Consider the following 21,143-nt stretch of genomic DNA (forward strand, 5'->3'; position numbering starts at 1 on the left):
GACTGAAAATACTGGTTGGGGCCTGGTCTAATGAGACAAAGAGCCCTGCTGGCTAATTAATATTCAACCTCCCCCATACAGCCTGACTTCCTCTCAGAAACAACTAAGAACTCACACAAGAACATGGTTTAATGTGAATGTTTATCATTGACTGTTATGTTTTTGGTGTCATTTGAAATGTCTCAAAGTGAGTGGTACAGATATCTCATATCCAGATAGATAAAATAAAAGGAAATAAGGTTTATAGAAGTTTAGAGAAAACTGGTCCAGATAATGCCACCCCCCTTTTGTTGAATAAAAAGCCATTTTGAGGGTGGTCTCCCCCATCCCCCATGTCACCTGGTCAAGGGGATAAAGGAAGGTGTGCTCCGGCTCTCTGGTCTCTTCTTTGGCTGGACAGGAGTTGGATAGGTGGTCTCTCTTTCCCCCTCTCTCTCTCTCTCTCTTTCTCTTTCCCTTTCTCTCTCTCTCTCTTTATCTCAGGTACAAGCTGGGTAAGATTATTTGGTGTAACCAATGTATACATGTGATTATTCTAACTGATTTTGACATTGTTCATATAATGGTTAAAAGGAATAGTCAAACATTCGCTCACTATTAGTGAGGCACAGATATTAGTAAAAGCTTTCATTTATGGAGTCAGATGAAATTACGATAGAACACATGATTAATGTATTATATTTAACCAACCAATACCTTGCCTCGAGAAAAGGACAGTAACACGTTAAGACCTTCCGCGCTGGTCGGATGCCGGACTTTGGGCCGATTTAGCGCGAGCTTACATATCCAATTAATAAGAGATTACAGCTGTCTCACTAGGTGCGTTTAGCATTGTATTCCGATTGAAATATAAAGTGTCCATGTAAATGTGTCTAATGTATGTATATTTCTGTGTGCAGCATGTGAGTAACGCCTCCTCCAAAAACAAGAAACACTGCCACGATCTGCAACACACTTGTGGTGAGTCATGTCAGAAAAATGTAAATACAAATTATGGTCATCAACAAACTGTCATGAAACATACTGGTTAATTGAATTTCAGAATTTTTCCTCTGGTTTCACAGACAACAAGGCTCAAACCAAGCACACTAAAATGCATGTTTGAACTGATAGCAACTTGCACTGGCATATCTTAAAATATGTCAGTGCTATTGTTTTGTCTCAAGATGCAGACCAGTAATGTTTTTTTTTCTAAGGCACATTTATAAAAGATAATCTAAGCCCTGTCTGCAAACACTTTGCGCGACCCAGAGCATCACGAGTCACATCCCACTGTTTGAAAACTGATGATAGGCTATATCATTCTTAAACAGTTGGCCGTGAGATGTCAAAAAGGGATAAAAGAACATAAAATCTGCTTTGTTATGGCCTTTAGCTCCTTTACCTAACACACACAGTACCTTAGACACACGTTACCTTGAAGCAGTACGTGTCATCCAATGATAATGAGCTTTATAAAAACAAGGTGTTGAGTTCATGTGTGTACAGATTTAATAGGTTCCATCGTTTATTTATTGACTCGAAGCGTCAAGGCTCTCGAGCGAGGCCGACCCAACAGCGGCCTCTGAGCAGGAGGCAGCAGCCACTCATCATTCATTAGACATCCTGAAACTATTAGTCAAAACCACATGGCAAACGAATTCAGCAGAATGTATTCCCAAGGATATTTCACCTTGAGAAAAGGCGACTCAATTACCATTAAAGTTTTCCATCTCACCGGGCTAGCCCGTTTCTGTTAAGGAGATATTTGCAAGGGCTCGGACCATCTAAGCTGTCTCCAACTCATTCTTGAATTACTCCCGACCCTTTAAAAAGAACAACAGTGCAGTCACATGTCTACAGGATACAATGCACAGACTCCTTTGTTGTTTTATTCAGCCTGTTTAACATTGTGAAGCGGATGGTTTGAAGACAAAGCCACATCTTAGGGAACATTTAATAAGTTCCAGTTATCCATGTTTCAAAACATGGAGAAAAATGACAGGGTAAACTTGAGCAACATTTGTTTCCTTGCACCACACATGTATTATCAAATGTATGGTCTGTGTTAAACATAATATGTAAAGCCATGAATGGAATGTTGTGGGTTTTGTGGAATTCAACGTAACATGATATGGAAAGGCATTGATAGCAAGCTCAGAAAGTCTTTGCTTTTTTCCATTTAAAACAGGACTTTAAAAATTGACTTTGGCTCTTTGATAAAACAAAACAAAAAAATGCAGTTGAGGCAGAACAGACGAAAACTATCAAGATCTGTGTTAGTTTGTGGCAAAAAATAGTTTTAACATCACAATAACATCTGCTGCTCACAGACAGGAAATCTGGCCATCCTGTAATTACACCGAAAATGCCCTTTGTTGTCTTTGAAGAGGAAAAAAAAATCGTTTAAATCGCATTAAATTCCCTCGTGTCCACTTATCTGTTTGCTTTACAGAGAGAAAATGGGAAATCATGGAACGACGCTAAAACACTAAGTAGTGCTCTTATCATACAGCACACTGTATAGCTGTGAAAATCTGCTGTAAGTCTATGCACGGCCATCAGTGGAAAGTATAGGTAATGTTGGCTTTCTAAACGGGATGATCAGATCCCTTAATGAAGATTCCAGGGCTATCAATGTCTTTCTAACTCTTCACCTTGATAATAAACGCAACAGACTGTCAGACGTAGCCAGGCAGACACCTGCTTATGAGGGAGAAGGGGGCAAGAAGATTGTGAGCAGTGTGAAGTGGAAAATGAATTAAAAGATGATCAGATATTCCATATTTCGCCAGCTAAATTGCTACAAAAGAGACCAATAAAGAGGAAAAGGTCTGGAATAGGAGGAGAGAGAGTCATGATGTCAAAACTCTCATTATTTCCATGATCTCTGGCTGTCTAGCTGGAGGCAACCCACTGACCTCAAACAGACTCCAATAATCCTATTTTTCAATCATTAAAACAATATGTTCTTCCAATGGAAGTTTCTTAATATGCTTAACACTACTGCCGTTCTTATGCTGCATGTAACTGAGCTTCAGTTCGGAACAGTCAGTCGTTTTTTCTTCATCTGTGTTGGTGGATACTCATTTCTACTCGTGGTTATTAGAAAAACAGAACATCTTCCACAAAAAATGGCAAATAAATCACAGTTGCACAAAATAAATCGATACTTGGTTTCAGAATACACCAACTAACACCATATTTCACCAGCACTGATGGTTTTGTCATTGACACTGCCAGTGGAAAACCATATATTCGCATGAGGCCAATGAAACACATATATGAATATATAACGGGAGAATGGTGAACACATTAACAATCGGCATGGATTCCAGGAGGCAAGATATCCTGGGAATGCTTCAAAGTTTCAGAACACAATGGCTGCCCTCGGAATTGCATTAGGCCCCTGACCGCAAAAAGTCAGCCGGTGCTCCTGAGGGTGACAGTTAATTCATCACGGAAAATCCTAGAGTCAGAAAATCTGGATTTCTTGTAAAGCTTTAGAGCCGCTGCCTGATTTCATTTTATGAATATATGCTACATGCAAAACATTTAAGCAAACTCTCTTGGCTACTGAATGCCTTCAGTCCTTCACACCTGAGGGTCAATGTAAATGAAGCAAAGGGCAACAGTTTTGTTTGGAGAACGGTAATAAACCTCAGACAGCCCTGCTGCGTCCCACTGCGCCTATCTTGTTACAGCTCCCAGATACGCTGCGTTTGGGTTTCCACCAGACCTCAGGAGGACCCTGGAATTAAAGTTTCCTGGAGCCTCAGTCTACCTCAGCCGAATCTGAACTATTCGGAGCACTCAGAGGAGAAAAAAGGGCTCAGGTTTTTCATCCTCAACGTCGCTGTGCTGACACGTACTCTAAAGTTTCAGATACAAAATCTGTGTGTTTTTTTTTTTTTTTGTGGAAATCCTTTTTGTTGAACATCAAATGTTGTGTTGTATTGATTGGCAATCATTATTGGAAGACTGACAGCTGCTGATGCCCACCATATGGTTTCAAATCTCATACAGTCAAAACCCAACATTCCACAGAAATGTGTATTTGGGCAGGAGCTGCCGTTTGGAAGATTTCTTTTCACTGTGACCTGAGAAGTTATATGGCAACAAACACAGGAGATATTTTTTTTGTATGTGCAGGAAATGTTTTGCACTAGTACATTTTGGAGGGTGTCAAATCATTGAAGATCCCAATCAAACAAAAGAAGATAGATCCAAAATACACAGAACTGCTTGTTAGAAGGAAGATGCACAATGCTGATTATAGGTCCAAACCCCAAGGTTATTTTGAAAGGCTAGTGCATAAATGAGGAGCACTCACAAGAGAGAACTGTACGGGACTTACAGGTATTTTCAGCTCTTTGAGTCTGTTTGTTTAGTTCTCTACATGTCTCTAAGGGGATGTTCTTCATACACTGGTCATCATCACCATAACTAAACTTTGAAAATAGAAACAGAGTAAGCAAACCATAAAAGTGCACTCAAGACAACATTGATGATTTATAAGTTATATTGGGCTGCGTTTATATGATAAAAAATACAGTAAAAACAGTAATATTCTGAAATATTACTGCAATTTACAATAACTTTTAGAATTTATCAGGGTTGTCATTTTTAAATAAAATAAGAACTAAAACTAATAAAAATTGTTTCATTAATTGAAATAAAACTGAAATAAAATAAAATAAAATAAAATATAAATATTAGATGAAAAAGCAACTTGCCTTGGCAACTAACTGAAATAAAGTCAGTTTAAGATACGAAACATGAAATCTAAAACTAAAAATAGTAATTAATTAAAGAAAAAAAATAACACATGACAAAAGCACATAGCAAAATTAATTAATATATTATATTAAACTTAAAATGACATTAATAAGAAAACATATAAATATAAAATATAAAAATAAACCCAATAAAAATATTCATAACTCTCTGTTGGTAACCCTCGCTGTCCATTGTATCCTTAAGAGCCTTCTCCAACACCACAACCCAAAGGCGTCAATCCTTCTTCGATCGTTTTTTTTTTTTCATAGTTCAGCTTTCACATCCGTATGTTGATATAGGAAACACAATTGATTGGACTAGCCTGTATTTGGTTGAGAGGTTGATGTCTTTGCTCCTCAAGATTTGGTTCATGCTCAGCATTGCATTACGTCCAAATGAAATTTGGCGCCTTATTTCAGGTGTGCAGTCGCCGGTTTGGTCAATCATAGATCCCAAGAAGCAGAAGTCCTTAACGCATTAAATTTCTTCTCCATTGATGGTTACTTTAATTGCTCCTGTTCCGGTTGTAAAATTGTTGTCAAATTTTGTCTTTTTGATGTTCAGTTGGAGTCCCATCTTTTCACTTTCCTTTTGAATTTTTATTATAAGGTGGTTCATCTACGTTTTTTCTGCTAATAAAGTTGTAACATCAATGGAGATTATAGATATTTCTGCCGCCAATCTTCACACCTATTTCGGATTCTTCCAGACCTACAGTAATTTCCTCATGATCGTTTCAGCATAAAGATTAAAGAGAAATGGGGAGAGAATACAGCCTTGTCAAACACCTTTTCAATTCTGAACCATTCTGTATCACCATACTGTGTTTGGACTCAGTTCTTGAAGTACCTTCCACAACTTGTCATGTTCAACACAATCAAAAGCCTTGCTATAGATAATGAAGCACATGTAGACGCCTGTCTGATATTCATTACATTTTTCAATGATCCACTGCAGATTTGCTGTGGTCACGTGTGCCACGACCTCAGCGAAACTCAGCCTGCGAGTCAGGTATTTCTGTTTCTATGACTGGATGTAGGCGCTGCTGTATCATTTTTAACATATTTTTAGAAGGATTTTGCTTGTGTGAGAAATCAAGGCTATTGAACGGTATTTGCAACAGTTTCTTGCATCGCCTTTCTTTAGTACTGGTATGAAAACTGATCTTTTCCAATCTTTTGGCCAGTTCCTGGATTCAAATTGTTTCTGGATTCTGGATTCTTTTGGCAAATTGCTTTGATGGCCGCAGGTGGAATAGGACTCAACAATTCTGCTGGGATACAGTCGAAACCAGGAGCCTTGTTCTTTATTAATTGCTGCATCGCCCATATAACTTCTTCATTTAAAATTGCTAGTTCTATTTCCACGGGGTCATTGTTAGGTTGTTCTCTATTGATTGTGCTTATAAAGCTCTCTAATGACTATAATGTCTTGCTGGTCAGTCAAGAATCGTCCATACTTGTCTGTTATCATTCCTTTACGGGCTTGAAAGAGAGTTCGAGTGACACCTTCGACAACCCTCATCCAATTGTATGCAACTTTGCTTCCAGTGTGAATCTTTGTCCTTCATTGCTGCTCTTTGCTCTTCTAGTACTATATACACATCAGCATCTGGTTTTAATTTAACAACATGACAGCTGATAACTGCACTTTAACTGAATGAAAGAGAAATTTAAAAATTCGAAAGAGCCACTGAGATACACTCTGGTTTGAAAACTATTACCACAGAAACGCAAAGAAATGAAACATGACAGTCATTAACTTACCATCTAGGCTGATGAATGTGTGAAATATGTTGAGTCTTTTGCATGAAAGCAATATGCTTCATTTACTGTCTTTCATGCTCTCAGGAAGGGATCTCTTGCCCCAGTCATGTTTTTTTAAGACTTTCAGGTAGCCTACATTTCCACCCAGGCACCATTAAGATGTGTCATGTGCAGTCAGAGCGAGGTGTAAGCAGTAGACTGCAAATGGGGGTCATGCCATAAAGCAAGATCTGTGAAGGGGAAGAGGAGGATGAGGATGAGGATGAGGAAGAGCAGAACACCCATCTGGTAGAAGAACAAAATCACAGGCCTCTGTGGGTGCAGTAAAACTGAGCCAATGGCAGGAAAACCCATCCAGTTGCAAAACGAGTGGCACAACACAGGTCCCACCAGATGACCTGATCATTAAGAAATTGAAATCTGAGGCGAGACACAAACCAGATGACATTGTATTTATACATATCACGGATACTCACCTGTTCTTATGAATATGAAGGCAAAAATGGAGGTAAGTGAACTGGAAAGTTGAAAAGATAACATGTCATGAAGTGTTAGATGAGACAACATCAAATGTTAGGCATTTAAAAGCATTTACCTGCACAAATTAGGATCTCAAATACAGTGTGTTGTCCAAAGCGAAGCTGTTCAATGTCAGTGATATGATGGAAATGGGCTAAGTGGGACAGAAAGAACACAGGAGAGTCAGAACATATATGGAAAATTTTAACTCCACATTCCCTGTCACGCTGAGTTTTTAATCATAATCACACCATGTTCGTTCATTGGCCAGAGGAGAACTGGCTCCCCGACTGAGGTTTCTCCTAAATTTCTTTTCTCCATTCTGTCACCTGAGTTTGTGTTCCTTGTCAGTGTCGCCTCTGACTTGCTCAGTTGGCAACACTTAATATTCAGCAATATTACTGATTTGACCGCACTGACACTATTGGATGAGAACTCAACTTAGCTGGAATTATATAGCTGAATTAAACTAATTTCATAATTGATGTACTTTACACTGTTACTGAACAGTGCCGCATCCTCCGAAAACGACTTTGCAGGAACTCCAGTATTGAACTCACAGGGCAATGAACTGGGTCCAGGTCGCGAGAGGCCTATGGGGCTGGGCTGTGGCGTGGCTAGTCAAATAGCGATCGTCCGGCTTTGACTGGGCCTGAGTTTGAGCAGGCTTGCTGTCCCAATCCAGCCCCAGCTTGTTTACAGCACGAGTAACCACGTCTAACAGCTTGTTATAGGACGGAGAAGTGAGCTTTTCCTGTCCGCTCGGAGGGAGAGAGCCACACAAATCGCCTATAAGCTCTTCAGAATCAGGGGCCGCCATAGACAAAACGGCATCGTCGAACCGGCCACAACCGAAAGAAATCGCATCGCTTCTGGAGTAGGCCGCAAATCGTCACGAACGAAAATGACGGGGTCCGAGCCGCGCTAGTCTGCGAGCAAGCGGCTCGGGGAGAGAGAGAGAGAAAGGGCGAATATTCCGTCTACTCGCTCTCCATGCGCTCATAATCGTCACCCCAAGCATCCATCTCGTGCGGCGGCTCTACAACCGCAGAAATGGAGAGGCGAGGGTATGACGCAAGGCCTTCTTTCCTCAGAAAGCAGGTAAGTCTTGAGCGCAAAACTTTCAAACACACGCTATCAAAGAACACGACAAACACGCTTTCCTACGGGCCACAGAAAATACGCTTCCTGAAGGAATAAAATCTGAGGAAATAGCGCCCAGCACACTAATATGAAGCATACATGACGTATTCTTAGAGTGGTGCTAAGCGCTATTGGCCAATCAAATTGGCGTGATGGTATAAGGGCTTCAGACATTCGTCCACACCAAAGGTGTTCCCATAACAATATTCGCAGTGTTGAGAGACCTATGAAAGGGAACAGCTCTCAGAGAGAATGGGTTGTCATGTCCACACATGCATTTATTTATTTCATAAAATCGCAGCATTTCATAATCGTGATTAATCATGATTAATCGTGCAGCACTACTGTTTAGTAATGTCTTTTTAGAGCTGCTTTAAAGCAGAGTTGAATTCTGTTTGCATCATTGAATCTTATTTTCCTGTTTATCACTGTAAAGATGCTTTGACACCATCTATTGTATAAAGTGCTATATATAGGTGACTTGACTTGATTAAACATTTCTGAACAGTTATACAATACCTTTTAAAAGCATACACACAAGCAAGCCTACATTCACTGCTTGTTATTAGAGCTCGACATCGCCATCTGCTGGAATTTTTCTACATTATTGTCTTGCTATTTTAACTTACCCACACCGAAGAAGAGAGGACTGATGAAGATGGCAGCAGTGGGACCGATTCATTGCACCAACATGGGAATCATGCATGCACGAAAAACTAACTTCTCTGTTAATGGAGCCACCACCTGGTTCCTAAGCCATCGTAAATCTCTCACACTTGCTCCAAGACCAAGAATCTGCTCGTGAGCAAATATTCATGATTTATGAGAGATTTTCTTTTTACATGTATTATATATATATTCGTTTTTTATATTTATTTCGATATATTCTATATTCTAAATATATATTCATACTCACTCAAGGCTGTTTTAACATCATGAAAAAGTCCTCTTGGGCTCTCAATTGCCAATTGGCTCAGAGGTCCAAGGAAAAGCACCTGAGTTCAAAATAAATAAATACAAAAATAAAAACAAAAAAGTCATGCATTATGGTTCTCAGGAAAGGGTTCCCATGAAGCTGTGTCTGAATGAATGCTTGCTTAAGTGTACAATGGTGGTAATATTGTTTTATTGTTTTTTTATTATTACAGTTTTTCTCAGTCGCTTTGGTGCATTTCTCACATCACTATTTACATTTGCACAACAGTTAGTTCAACCTCCACAACATTTAGTCATTTGTGCACATCATAGTAGCAGTTTCTCATTCCTTCCAACAAATTGCAAATGCTTTTGGACATGCATCCATTGCTTTCATACAACTCTCTGCTGTTTTATAACATTATCATTTGCTTATGTCATGTCAGTCAAAATTAACTATACTTGTGAATGATGAATAGTCATTCCATATAAAACTAATAGTCCTCATTTCATTGCTTGAGTCATTACATACAAAAATGTTGAACTAGTTGTCAAAATCTGTCATTTAAAAAAACAACAACAACAAAAAAAATGCTGAAAAAGTCTCCTAAATTGAACAATTTGCAATTGAGCAAGAGATGATATTCGCTGGGATGTAGATGAAATTATGTGACCAGACAGAGAGGAACGTCTGGATGTGCATGAATGATTAGAGTCCTATGTATGTTGTATGTTCAGTTCCAATACAGTATATAGGCCTACTGCAATATTGTTTACAGTTGTGCACAGCTCTACCCAAAGGGGGTTTATGTTTGTTGTAAATAAGGGTGTATTTTTTCTTTTGCACAATGCTGTGAACAAATTAGAATTGCAAAGAGCATATGCAGTAAAAATGTGAAACATACATATTCAGTGTCTTGTACTCCGTTACCTCATACATACAGTAATGTGTAACTTTACTGTATTTTTCAAATGGCTGTGCAAATAGTATTTAGTGCTGTATTGAGCATTTTCAGGTAGTGTCACCAAGATCTGACTTTTATCATTGGAAAACATTTACAGAGTAAACTGTCATAATGAAAACATGATTAAGCCATTTGACTATCTTGTTCATAAACGATGGTGTCAGGACTTTTCATTTTGATGACACTGACACATTCATTGACATAAATACTTGCTTTTGAGGAATGAGCTATCCATTTTGAGCAAGTGACACGCTTTTGCAGGTTATCAACTAGGTTTTGCAGTTTGTACTAATTGTTTTGAGAAAAACTGTATTATTATTATTGGGTAACTACTAAAAGGTAAACCTTTGGGTTTAGTAACAAGTAGTAAGTTTAAGGGAAACCTAAGGGCGTTCGTTCTTAAGGGAAAATAACACTTAAGGTGCTTTTTGCAACCAGGCACCAGTTTGTAACCATCAGGTTACCAGTTATTGTACATTTATGGGGCATTGACAAATAAAGCTTCAAAAAGGTTATAGATTAGATAGATAGATAGATAGATAGATAGATAGATAGATAGATAGATAGATAGATAGATAGATAGATAGATAGATAGATAGATAGATAGATAGATAGATAGATAGATAATAGATAGATAGATAGATAGATAGATAGATAGATAGATAGATAGATAGATAGATAGATACTGTATAGTGACATGGAAAGTGTACCAACCTAGTACCCATACTTGAAATGAGCGGTTTTTACCAGTATTTCAGAGAGATCTACAAACCTTTTCACTCTGCCACAAGGATCAGTTGGGCTCCTCTGGATGATGCATTATCATGTTTACTGTTATTACATTGCCAATTCAATTGTGCCACTCTGACATTTGAGAATATACAAATTGCTGGACAAAAGTTTTTCAATGATCATACCAGCTTTAAACCTAATGATATTTATCAAATTTGTTTATATGAAAGGTTTCAAACTTAAAATGATGCCATAGTATTTAGTTTTAAATTTTATATTGTTAAGGTACATTTTGGGGGTTCAAAATATAAAATGTATTATTTAAATGTACTAAAAATGAATTCAAAATAAACAGATTTAAAGAATAAAGTGATATATGTCATGAATTTATCAAACTATTTTAAAAGGAAATAATGCAGTTGGACACAAAAGTATGCACATCAAGTCATTGAGCCTTATATAACACACACACACACATATATATACAGTGTGTGTGTGTGTGTGTGTGTGTGTGTGTGTGTGTGTGTGTGTGTGTGTGTGTGTGTGTGTGTGTGTGTGTGTGTTATATAAGGGTCAATGACTTGATGTACATATTTTTGTGTCCGAATGCATTATTTCCTTTTAAAATAATTTGATAAATTCATGACATATATCACTTAGTAATATATATGTTGGGGGGGGGGGAGGGACAACTAAAGAGAAGACAGCAATAACATACTATAGTGAGTGTCAGCGGCAGCAGAGTGGGAGGCACAAAACCCTCTAGACGAATGCCCATCAGGGCCCACAATGGTGGACTTAGCTGTAACAAGTCCAAACATACTACATCACATTAAATTAAATTAAGTAAAACATTTAATTTCTATTAACTTACATTTATAAATAAAAAAAGAATACTCTTAACACTTGAGAAAGTACCTGAATATTGAATTATGCATAGATCTATCTGGCATACAGCTCACACTCACCCTGACCATGACTTTCATGTGATGAGTGCTATGCCAGTAAAACCAGTGGTGAAACAGCTGACACACACACACAAAAAAAACACTGTTGAAACACCTTTTTATTGTGTTTGGATGATCCCTAAAGAATGTACAGAGAATATGACATAATTGAAACATTTTAAACTGCAACTGAACTATTCTTCAATTAGAGAAATAATAGCCCAGTGCTTTGCACATACAGCTTAATCACTACCTGTACACTACCATACTCCCAACATACAGACAAGCAGTAAACAACACATAACAGATATCCAACACTCTCCTTCAAAAGTCTCTAAGAGGGTTTTGATTGATAACATCGTCAGTTATTCCAAAGAAACAGACTGCTGTCTGAAAAGTAGATAATGAGCATAAGCTGCTTGCAGTTCATGAGTAGCCTCTGTTATCAAGCTCGAGCAAAGCAGTGGAATAGCATGTTTTTAGTCTAGTTTATGCATGTCTTCTCTTGGCCAACTATACTTTAAACAACTGACTAATTAAAAATGTTTTAATAGCTGAAGTGGCTATACACTTTTTACTTTTTAAAATGCAATTTACCAATGTTTGGATTTGCAACTCAGACTGGTTTGGCTGTTTTTAAGAAGTTCAGAGAGTCAAACTTGTTTTCATATTAAATAAATATTCCGATTTGTTTATATTAAATACATATTCAGATTACTAGTTTTACTAGATCGTGAAGAAGTTTACAGATGTTATGGTTGAACAAAATTAGCCTCAGCCAAAGGGAATGTCAGTATTAACAATATTAACATAGACTATATGTTAAGACAATACTAAAACAAACATTATTTACAAGTAATAAAAGACAAAAAAAAATTTAAATGCAAAAATTGTTGTTTCCATAAAATTTACCCGCCAAAATACTATGTGAAACAAGATATGACAAGCGTCTAAAACTGCAAGTATCAACAACCTGGGGAAAAAAATTAACTTAATTGAGTTTCATTACAATAGCATGTGTCACTCACTCCGATTTAATTCCGATATTTTTTTACAAGCATGCATGTGTTCATTCATTCAGTGCAGGTTTCAAAGTCGTGTGTATAAAGTATTTTGTTGTTTTTGGCTAGCTACCGGACTTTTATTTTGAAGGCCAATCTCGTGCACTTCCCTATTGCAGTAACGCTTTTACGCTGTTCTTCACTCACGAACACTCTCGGCATGGCTGCGGATAGTACAATGTCTAATGGTCAGGAAACGGCCTCGCTGAACGGTGAACCCGTGCTCAAGCGCTCCAGAGACAGCGTGGACTCGCTGCGGATCCTGCGGGAGCCCCAGAATAAAGTGACCGTAGTGTTGGGAGCTCAGTGGGGAGATGAGGGGAAAGGGAAAGTGGTCGACCTCTTGGCAATGGACGCCGACATTGTATGCAGATGCCAGGTGTGTATCCAACCGCGCATCAATTTGTGTTTATAAGAGTTTATGAGCGAACATTATGTCTGTGCTGTCTGAGGATTGCGTTTATTGCACAGTTTAATTGAGGTAAAAGCGGAAACAAACAACCACGTTCAGAAGGCGCATCACTAACCTCACAATGAAGCCAAAGTTTCCATTATTGTTGTCATCGCCACTTTTTTTGGCGGCAGGACAAGTGATGTAACGTTTCCTGCGGCTCGGTTTTTTTCTTATCGCGATACTTGCTCTCATGTTTGCATCAACTGTGTGTTATCAGGGAGGAAATAACGCGGGACACACAGTGGTCGTGGACTCGGTCGAGTACGACTTTCACCTGCTTCCTAGTGGCGTTCTCAACAAAAAGGCCATCTCATTTATTGGTATGTCTTGTTTGAGCTTCCTATTAAATCACATGTTGCTTTACTGCCCCCTAGTTTTTACTAAGTGTTCGTTGCTTCATGTATTTTATAACTTCCCATTAAAACTCAGTCATTTTTCATTGCATTTTTCTCGTTTCATTGTTTGGGATCGGATGTTAACCTTTGACATGCTGTTGTGATTGTTGAGATCCTTTCTTGTTCTGTCCCACAGGAAATGGTGTTGTGATACACCTGCCAGGACTTTTTGATGAGGCTGAGAAGAACTTGCAGAAAGGCGATGGTAAAATGATCAGTATATGGAGTGAAATATACAACAATTTTAAACATGAGGTCGTTGTGATATAATTTGCTTTATGCATATTCCATGTATTCAAGATGCCTACATATCAGGGCTGGAAAATGTAGCTAAAAATGTATACCTTAGTATTTTTGCAAATGAAAAAGACATGATCTGGATTGAACAACTATTGTTACAAAGTATGTACAAATGGTCAGAATTATAATCTGGACCTAGTGGTGACCAAGTACTTGTAACAAACACAAAAGGAACATTTAAGTCATATTTACTTAACTTAAAGGTACTTAACGTGCAACGTACAGTAACGTATAACATACATTATAATAATAACGTACAATATAAAAACATGAAATATACAAATATGAAAATTATCTAAAAAGTGCAGTCTTCCTTACAAAAAGCTGTGGTTGCTGCAACAACAAAGTCAGTAATTTGTAAAACAAAGAAACAGAGCTTAGAAGCATTACATAGAACAAGTAAGTCTATTAGTTTGCAAGACTTAATGCACAGATCTGTTCTGACATACAGTATCAGATTTATTTGTCAGTCGCGATGATTTTCACTGTCAAAATACTGCATTTTCGAATTTAATCCCACATTTAAATAAGGTTGTCAAAAGCAAAAATTCTGCAATGTGTAGATAGTAGCATGAAAAATATATGTATGGGTTTTTATATTTATTTTTTTAGCTCTGTTAGATGAAGTGTTAATGCTGTTTTTTACATTAACCCCTTTGCGTCAAAGATTGCAGTCGGCCCCAGATCATCGTTGTTCAACATTCACTGCATGTTAAAACTTCCCACTCTTACTTGATCTGAAGTCGTGAATGGGCAGTTCTCCGTGCCAGACATTAGAGTGCAGGAGAGTTATAAGGGCCATAAATAACTTCATTAGCATTTTTATTAGCCTTCTCTAAAAACACATAACATGGTCTTATGAAATGATTCATAAAATGCATAGTTTTAAAGACATAATCCTCATATTTGAAATGAAGCAGGACCCCACTTGTGGCTTCACTGTAATTGTGGTTATAAGGTGTTTTACTACATTTATGTAATATTTTTATACATTTAAAATTATATTCTTAATATTTTTATGTTTGAGCTTATATATTTCCACACTAATACCAGTATGAGTAATTCTGAGTCTTGAACTGCAAACTCTCACGTGTCAGCTTTTTAAATATATGTTGATTATGTGTCTATCCAGAATGACTTGTGAGCAGCAACTTTTTTATTTTGGGTTTGTCATATATACCCCACTTGCCAAAATGGGGGGTGTCTAGTAAGGGGTTAATGAGTTTTATTTTTATTTTTTTGGCTTTGTTTATTTTAGGACTTCAAGGGTGGGAGGAACGACTGAAGATATCTGACAGGGCACATATTGGTATGGTTTTGTTTTGACTTCATGAGGCATTGAGTAATTTTGCCGTATTCCGGATGACATTGACTATGCACTGTACTATGTTTTGTCTCAGAAAAATAAAAATACCAGGAAACTTACATCTATGACATTAGAATTAGAGGTGTTCTCTTTTTCTGTGTAGTGTTCAACTTCCACCAGGCCGTTGATGGGATACAGGAGCAGCTGAGACAGCAGCAGGCAGGGAAAAAGTGGGTTTTCTTTTTTTCTTTTTTCTTTTTGCACTTATAACAGCTCACATTTGCAGATAATTTTCTACCAGATTGATAGAGTTCACCCTGCTCTGTTTTACAGTTTGGGCACAACTAAGAAGGGCATTGGACCTGCCTATTCCTCCAAAGCAGCACGTAATGGACTGAGAGTGTGTGATCTGGTCTCAGACTTCTCAGTATTTGAGGAAAAGTGAGCATAATGATAGATTTCTATTTAATATTTCGGAAAACTACTTGATTACATAGAATTCTGTGTTGTTCTTAACAATCATATCTGCTTTTGTTAGACTTTCTTTCTCTGTGAAAATTAGGACTTCATGAAGACAGATAAAAACTTGTAAATATCTCTCTGCAGATTTCGGGTGCTGGCTGGTCATTTTCAGACCACATATCCTAACCTTAATATTGATACTGATGCTGAGCTGGAGCAACTGAAGGTGATTAGCATCTTGGCATCTTTCAGTATGTGTTCAACTTCTAAATCATGAACCTGCCCAGTAGTATTTTTTCCATTTCACCCACAGGGTTATGCTGAGAGGTTACGCCCCCTAGTAACTGATGGGGTTTATTTCATGCACAAAGCCCTTACTGGACCAAGCAAGAAGATTCTGGTGGAAGGAGCTAATGCTGCTTTACTGGATATCGATTTTGGTATGAATGGCAATCCCGCATAAACGGGAAGATCGACTGGTGTGCTTTTAAAATGTTTTGACCTTGAGGACAGTGGAATTTGTATTTGACAGTGTGAATGATACAAATGTCTTCTTAACATAGGATGTTTCCATCTCTCTCAGGGACTTACCCATTTGTGACCTCATCAAACTGTACCGTCGGAGGCGTTTGCACAGGCCTTGGAGTCCCTCCGTCTCATGTTGGCCGTGTGTATGGAGTGGTGAAGGCCTACACCACCAGGGTGGGAGTGGGAGCATTCCCTACTGAGCAAGATAATGTGAGTCTGTCAGGGTGTGTTTTGAAGAGGAGTCAGGGGGTAAAACTTGTGTATTGTACTTGAAAATGTAACACATTCTCTTATTTTCTAGGAAACTGGTGATCTGCTGCAGAGCAAAGGGAGGGAATTTGGCGTCACAACAGGCAGGCGGCGTCGCTGTGGATGGTTGGACCTGGTTTTGGTTCGCTATGCCCACATGGTTAATGGTTTTTCAGCGTGAGTTATGTTCAGTGTGTTAAATTCACTATCGTTCTAAAATTTGGGATCAGTAAGATTTTTTGAATATTTTTGAATGTCTCTTCTGCTCACCAAGGCTCGATTTTATTTTATTTAAAAAAAAAAAAAAAAACTGTAATATTGTGAAATATTATTACAATTTAAATGAATGGTTTTCTTTTTATTATGTTTTAGAATATAATTCATTTCTGTGATGAAAAAGCTGAATTTTCAGCATCATTACTCTAGTCTTTAGTGTCACATGATCCTTCAGAAATCATATGCTAATTTGTTGCTCAAGAAACATTTCTTATTATTAATGTTGAAAACAGTTGTGCCGCTTAATATTTTAGTGGAAACTGTGATACTTTTCCCCCAGGATTCTTTGATGAATAGAAAGTTCAAATGAACTAAAATATTATGTAACATTAAAAATATCTTTACTGGCACTTTTGATCAATTTAGTGCATCCTTGCGGAATAAATTCTTAAAGCCTCAAACCTTTTGCTAGAGTACAAGTGGGAAAGTTATTTAATTGTAACAGTGTTAACCAGTTTCTATTTTTCTTTGTTGTAGCTATTACAAAGATTGAACTTAAGATTTGTTCAGTTTAATTTAACAACACTTTTCCTTCTGTTTCTCTCAGCATTGCACTGACCAAGTTAGACATTCTTGACACATTGCCAGAAATAAAGATTGGCATAGCTTACACAGTTGATGGAAAGCCTCTTCCCAGTTTTCCTGGTAAGTTACCAATTTTAACACATTTTAAGATTTGTCACGCATTACAATATTCACACACATTACAATATTACCGTGCTATTTATAGACCTTTTTTGATAATGGAGGGGTAATATTTGTATATTTCAGCAAACATGGACGTCCTCACAAAGGTTCACGTGACTTATGAGACGTTTCCTGGCTGGTGTTGTTGCACTGAGGGAGTGCGCAGTTTTGATGAGCTGCCATCACAGGCTCAAGCTTACATTCACTTTATCGAGAATTTCCTGCAGGTGCCAGGTAAAAATACACATACAATTTCATTTATTAATTTAGAATGTTTCAGCCACTGACATATGCAGCAACAGAAAGACATATATCCTACTGACATGCTTAGAAATCACAAAATGATCATTAAAAAATGTTTTCTCTTTTTAGTGAAGTGGGTGGGAGTTGGCAAGTCAAGAGAGAGCATGATAAAGCTGTTCTGACGAGGGGAACGGGAAAGACTGAACTTCATTTGATGGTCTGCCAGGACATCCGTCGTCATGACTGTTGGAGTACCAGAACTGTCTTTTATGCATCAGCGCTGAGATTAAGACTAACCATGGGTTTAAAATCCACTGAATGTTCCACTCAAAGTGAACACCAGCATTGTGTATAGAGGTCAGGTCTGAGCACCAGACCCGCTTCCCTGCATTCGTAATTCCTTGACTTGTATTTGTTTCAAAGCACATCCCAGAGCTGCTCAGAACATACCTCTCTCAATCACTCGTAGTTGGCTTAAGTTTGTCTGAAAGTGATCAATTGCAGAACTTCAGACTGAAGGGCGTCATCGTTTTATTGTATATCTTTTAAAATCAAACTTAGCACTCTGAGCATTTAAATTACCATATTCATTGCTATTTCGTGGATAAAACCAAACTGATTTTTAAGATGGTCATGTACTGTTTATTTTTTTATGTAATCAAGTGTGAGGGGGTCAGCGTTAAATCTTTTGTTTTTAATTCAGTGTTTGTGTATATGCTAAGATTGGTTTGATGTGGTTTGAAATACCAAAAGGGACTTTCACACACAAGTCTTTGTGATATTGAAAGAAAAAAAAGGCACTGTTTACCTTATGTCAGTGATTAGTGCACTCAGACACAGCTTTTGAATCTATGATCAAGTCACACATGCACAAACATGCATTGCATTCCATCTAGTGCACAAACTCATTTGCTGCTGTTTTTTGAAAAATAAAGTGCAAAACTAATTATGGGTTTAATTGATGCTTTTTTCTTCTTTTTTTTTTGTTTGTTTTTTTGAGTTTTTTCCTCCGAAATTCTGTTTTTGTTGAGACTTACAAAATGAATCTATTTTAACGCACTAAATGTACCACATAACAGCAACTTGTTTAACAATGAAAGTAGTTACAAGGTAAAAATGATACTAAAGTTCTCAGAATATATTTTGCAATATCCGTTATGGTGAGTAACAGTTCCATCGGGAAATGGGATTCAAATGAACAGGGTAATCTGTATTATTAGACTTAACATTTCTCGCGAGGCTCCAGACATTCAAGTAAAGCAATGCGTGTTTTTGTGCGTGTGCTCTATCTCGTCCTCCTCCATCTGACATCTGAGATGGACGATCAGGTAAAGTTCAACAATTCTGAATCTTTTTAAGACAAAATGCAAACATTTACTACAGGAACATATTTTATATATTCAATTTCGATTGTGACTAAATTATAATAATTATTTATTGTCACTGTGTGAGAGACTTACTTTATCCAGTTATGTGTAGTTGTAAACAGCGTAATAAGTGTTTTGGTGATTGACGTTTAATGCTGGGTTTTAAGCATCAAACTAATAACAACAGTCAGGATAGATGTATAGCCTACATACTTATCTTAATTTGTTCAACTTTTCTGTCAGTCTCTCTGTTTTTTTGGACAACACCCTATTAATAAATTAACATAGCCTACCTATGTACCACATGTACTTAGCTATATAATAATGTTTAGGGATAGTTTTGTAATTATGCATAATATTCTGTTATTACTACATAAAATAACAAGGAGACTAAAATAGTGTGTTACCGAAACCGAACACAAAAATGTTTACGTGCGAATTATGACACATCTGAGTGACTCACCTATTGGTGATTATGAAAATGAGTGCCAGCCATAGACTGTAAAAAATAGGTGCCAGCACACTGCAAAAACAGTTGGAATTAGTTAATCAACATTAGCCAGTTAGTAACCACGAATAAATAAAATAAATTACGTAATTAACCAAATTGTTTTATATTTAACTCCACAGCATCCTCACAACCAATATATCAGTCATAACTCTACTGAAGGTATCTCTCTCTCTCTCTCTCTCTCTCTCTCTCTCTCTCTCTCTCTCTCTCTCTCTCTCTCTCTCTCTCTCTCTCTCTATCGTTGGTTTGTTTTCTTACTGAACACTCAAATAGAGATATTGAAATTGCATCAAACAGATATGTCTATGTCATTCATTGTGTTCTCCATTCATTCATTCACTTTTAGCAGGGATGGTCTATGTCAACAGCATCTGTAAGCCACGTGAAACTTTAGTTAAAGTTGAGCATGAATTCCCTGAGGTGATGCACAAAGGTGTGGAGCCTCCATGTGTGTCTGTGCAGCGCTGTGGAGGCTGCTGCTCGGATGAGGCTATGGTGTGTGTCAGCGTGACCAAACACACCACCATGATGCAGGTACGAACAGAAACATAGTGTATATGGAAATGTAATTGATTCAGTTCATCATCACATATCTGTTCCTCCTTTATTTATTCCCCCAACAAAATTACAGTTAAAGCAGAATGAACATGGTGAGAAGATTATTGAGCTGCCTTTTGTTGAACACAGTGAGTGTCAATGCAGGTAATGCACAAGTCTATGACTTCACATCACAAGCTATTATTGCCGTTTTTGCTGAACTTAAACTTTCATAGAACTTCCTTAAAATCATACATTGCATACATTTACATATTAACTTAGCGAATGAAATAAAAAGATGTGGCCAAGTTACCTTCTCACGGTGTTTAAATAATAATTATCATTATTATTAATTATTCTTTTTCTTCATAACAGGTCCAGAGATGAACTGATGCTTTTTTGAAACAGCTCAGTCATAGTCATGACATCATGATATTGTATGAATTATTATATACAATTATAAGTGATTATTATGGACAGTTGAAAGTATAATTGACATTACTTAGCCTGTATATGTTTAAGATTATGTAAAAACACTGTTTTGTTTGTTTTGTTTTTCATCTAAGAATAAAAGCTTATCTGATTGTCTTGAGTAAACGGTGGGTGGAGTCCACTTATTTGTGGATTTGTCCCTATGATTTGTCCACAGATGCGTGAGGGGATTTATAAGTGCACAGAAAGCGGTTCACAAATAAATGCCAGGCAGAGTTGTGTTTGTAAAATAATAAAACATTTGTAAATATTTTTTTTTTGCAAATCTCATTTCTTTTTTATTTGTGAATTTTATAAATTTTTGTGAAATTCTTTACATTCTTTACATTTATTTGTGAATTTGGTATTTTTTTGTGAATCTCTACATTTATTTGTGAATATTAATCTATTTATAATGCAACAATTCTAACCCCATAATTGACTGATTTCAGTGACCATCTGCATAACTTCAACCCACTACTGAGATTCAAACATAGCGCCACCTTGTGTTGAACATAATAATAGAGAGTCTCTTTTAAGGAATACGTGGC

The 21,143-nt window shown here is 37.3% G+C and overlaps 3 protein-coding genes across 3 annotated transcripts; 2 read left to right on the forward strand and 1 right to left on the reverse strand.

Annotated features, from left to right (window-relative positions):
• Window positions 1-6,688: 6,688 nt before the first annotated feature.
• Window positions 6,689-12,104, reverse strand: LOC307145050 (CAAX prenyl protease 2; the record flags this gene model as incomplete). Its single annotated transcript, XM_079847885.1, is given in 14 exon segments — window positions 6,689-6,752; window positions 6,754-6,922; window positions 7,001-7,032; window positions 7,034-7,049; window positions 7,120-7,197; window positions 8,816-8,864; window positions 8,868-8,961; window positions 8,963-8,984; window positions 9,103-9,181; window positions 11,517-11,600; window positions 11,767-11,796; window positions 11,798-11,836; window positions 11,839-11,883; window positions 12,009-12,104. Coding segments are annotated over 14 exon segments (897 nt in total).
• An 807-nt stretch (window positions 12,105-12,911) lies between these two features.
• adssl (adenylosuccinate synthase, like) lies at window positions 12,912-18,657 on the forward strand. Its single transcript, XM_079846619.1, has 13 exons — window positions 12,912-13,185; window positions 13,478-13,580; window positions 13,792-13,860; window positions 15,214-15,264; window positions 15,425-15,491; window positions 15,595-15,702; window positions 15,868-15,949; window positions 16,037-16,163; window positions 16,307-16,461; window positions 16,553-16,677; window positions 17,324-17,421; window positions 17,548-17,697; window positions 17,836-18,657. Exons 1-13 carry the CDS (start codon window positions 12,967-12,969, stop codon window positions 17,886-17,888), a joined length of 1,407 nt encoding a protein of 468 aa, XP_079702745.1. The 5' UTR covers window positions 12,912-12,966; the 3' UTR covers window positions 17,889-18,657.
• A 218-nt stretch (window positions 18,658-18,875) lies between these two features.
• Window positions 18,876-20,715, forward strand: LOC307145093 (snake venom vascular endothelial growth factor toxin VR-1'-like). The gene is made up of 5 exons (XM_079847918.1): window positions 18,876-19,034; window positions 19,704-19,743; window positions 19,931-20,118; window positions 20,216-20,286; window positions 20,497-20,715. The coding sequence occupies exons 1-5, from the start codon at window positions 18,969-18,971 to the stop codon at window positions 20,522-20,524; spliced, it is 393 nt and encodes a 130-aa protein (XP_079704044.1). The 5' UTR covers window positions 18,876-18,968; the 3' UTR covers window positions 20,525-20,715.
• The last annotated feature ends 428 nt before the right edge of the window (window positions 20,716-21,143 follow it).

The sequence above is a fragment of the Squalius cephalus genome (assembly GCF_949319135.1).
Source record: "Squalius cephalus genome assembly, chromosome: 17".
In the NCBI taxonomy this organism is placed as follows: domain Eukaryota; kingdom Metazoa; phylum Chordata; class Actinopteri; order Cypriniformes; family Leuciscidae; genus Squalius; species Squalius cephalus.

What these genes read in the sequence shown, in the direction of transcription:
- adssl (XM_079846619.1), top strand. Translation starts at nt 12,967, where the DNA reads ATGGCTGCGGATAGTACAATGTCTAATGGTCAGGAAACGGCCTCGCTG. An exon ending in TTCTCAGTATTTGAGGAAAA is followed by an intron (nt 15,703 to 15,867) that starts GTGAGCATAATG and finishes ATCTCTCTGCAG; the next exon opens with ATTTCGGGTGCTGGCTGGTC. An exon ending in GAATTTCCTGCAGGTGCCAG is followed by an intron (nt 17,698 to 17,835) that starts GTAAAAATACAC and finishes TTCTCTTTTTAG; the next exon opens with TGAAGTGGGTGGGAGTTGGC.
- LOC307145093 (XM_079847918.1), top strand. Translation starts at nt 18,969, where the DNA reads ATGCGTGTTTTTGTGCGTGTGCTCTATCTCGTCCTCCTCCATCTGACA. An exon ending in CATCTGAGATGGACGATCAG is followed by an intron (nt 19,035 to 19,703) that starts GTAAAGTTCAAC and finishes TTAACTCCACAG; the next exon opens with CATCCTCACAACCAATATAT. An exon ending in AACACACCACCATGATGCAG is followed by an intron (nt 20,119 to 20,215) that starts GTACGAACAGAA and finishes ACAAAATTACAG; the next exon opens with TTAAAGCAGAATGAACATGG.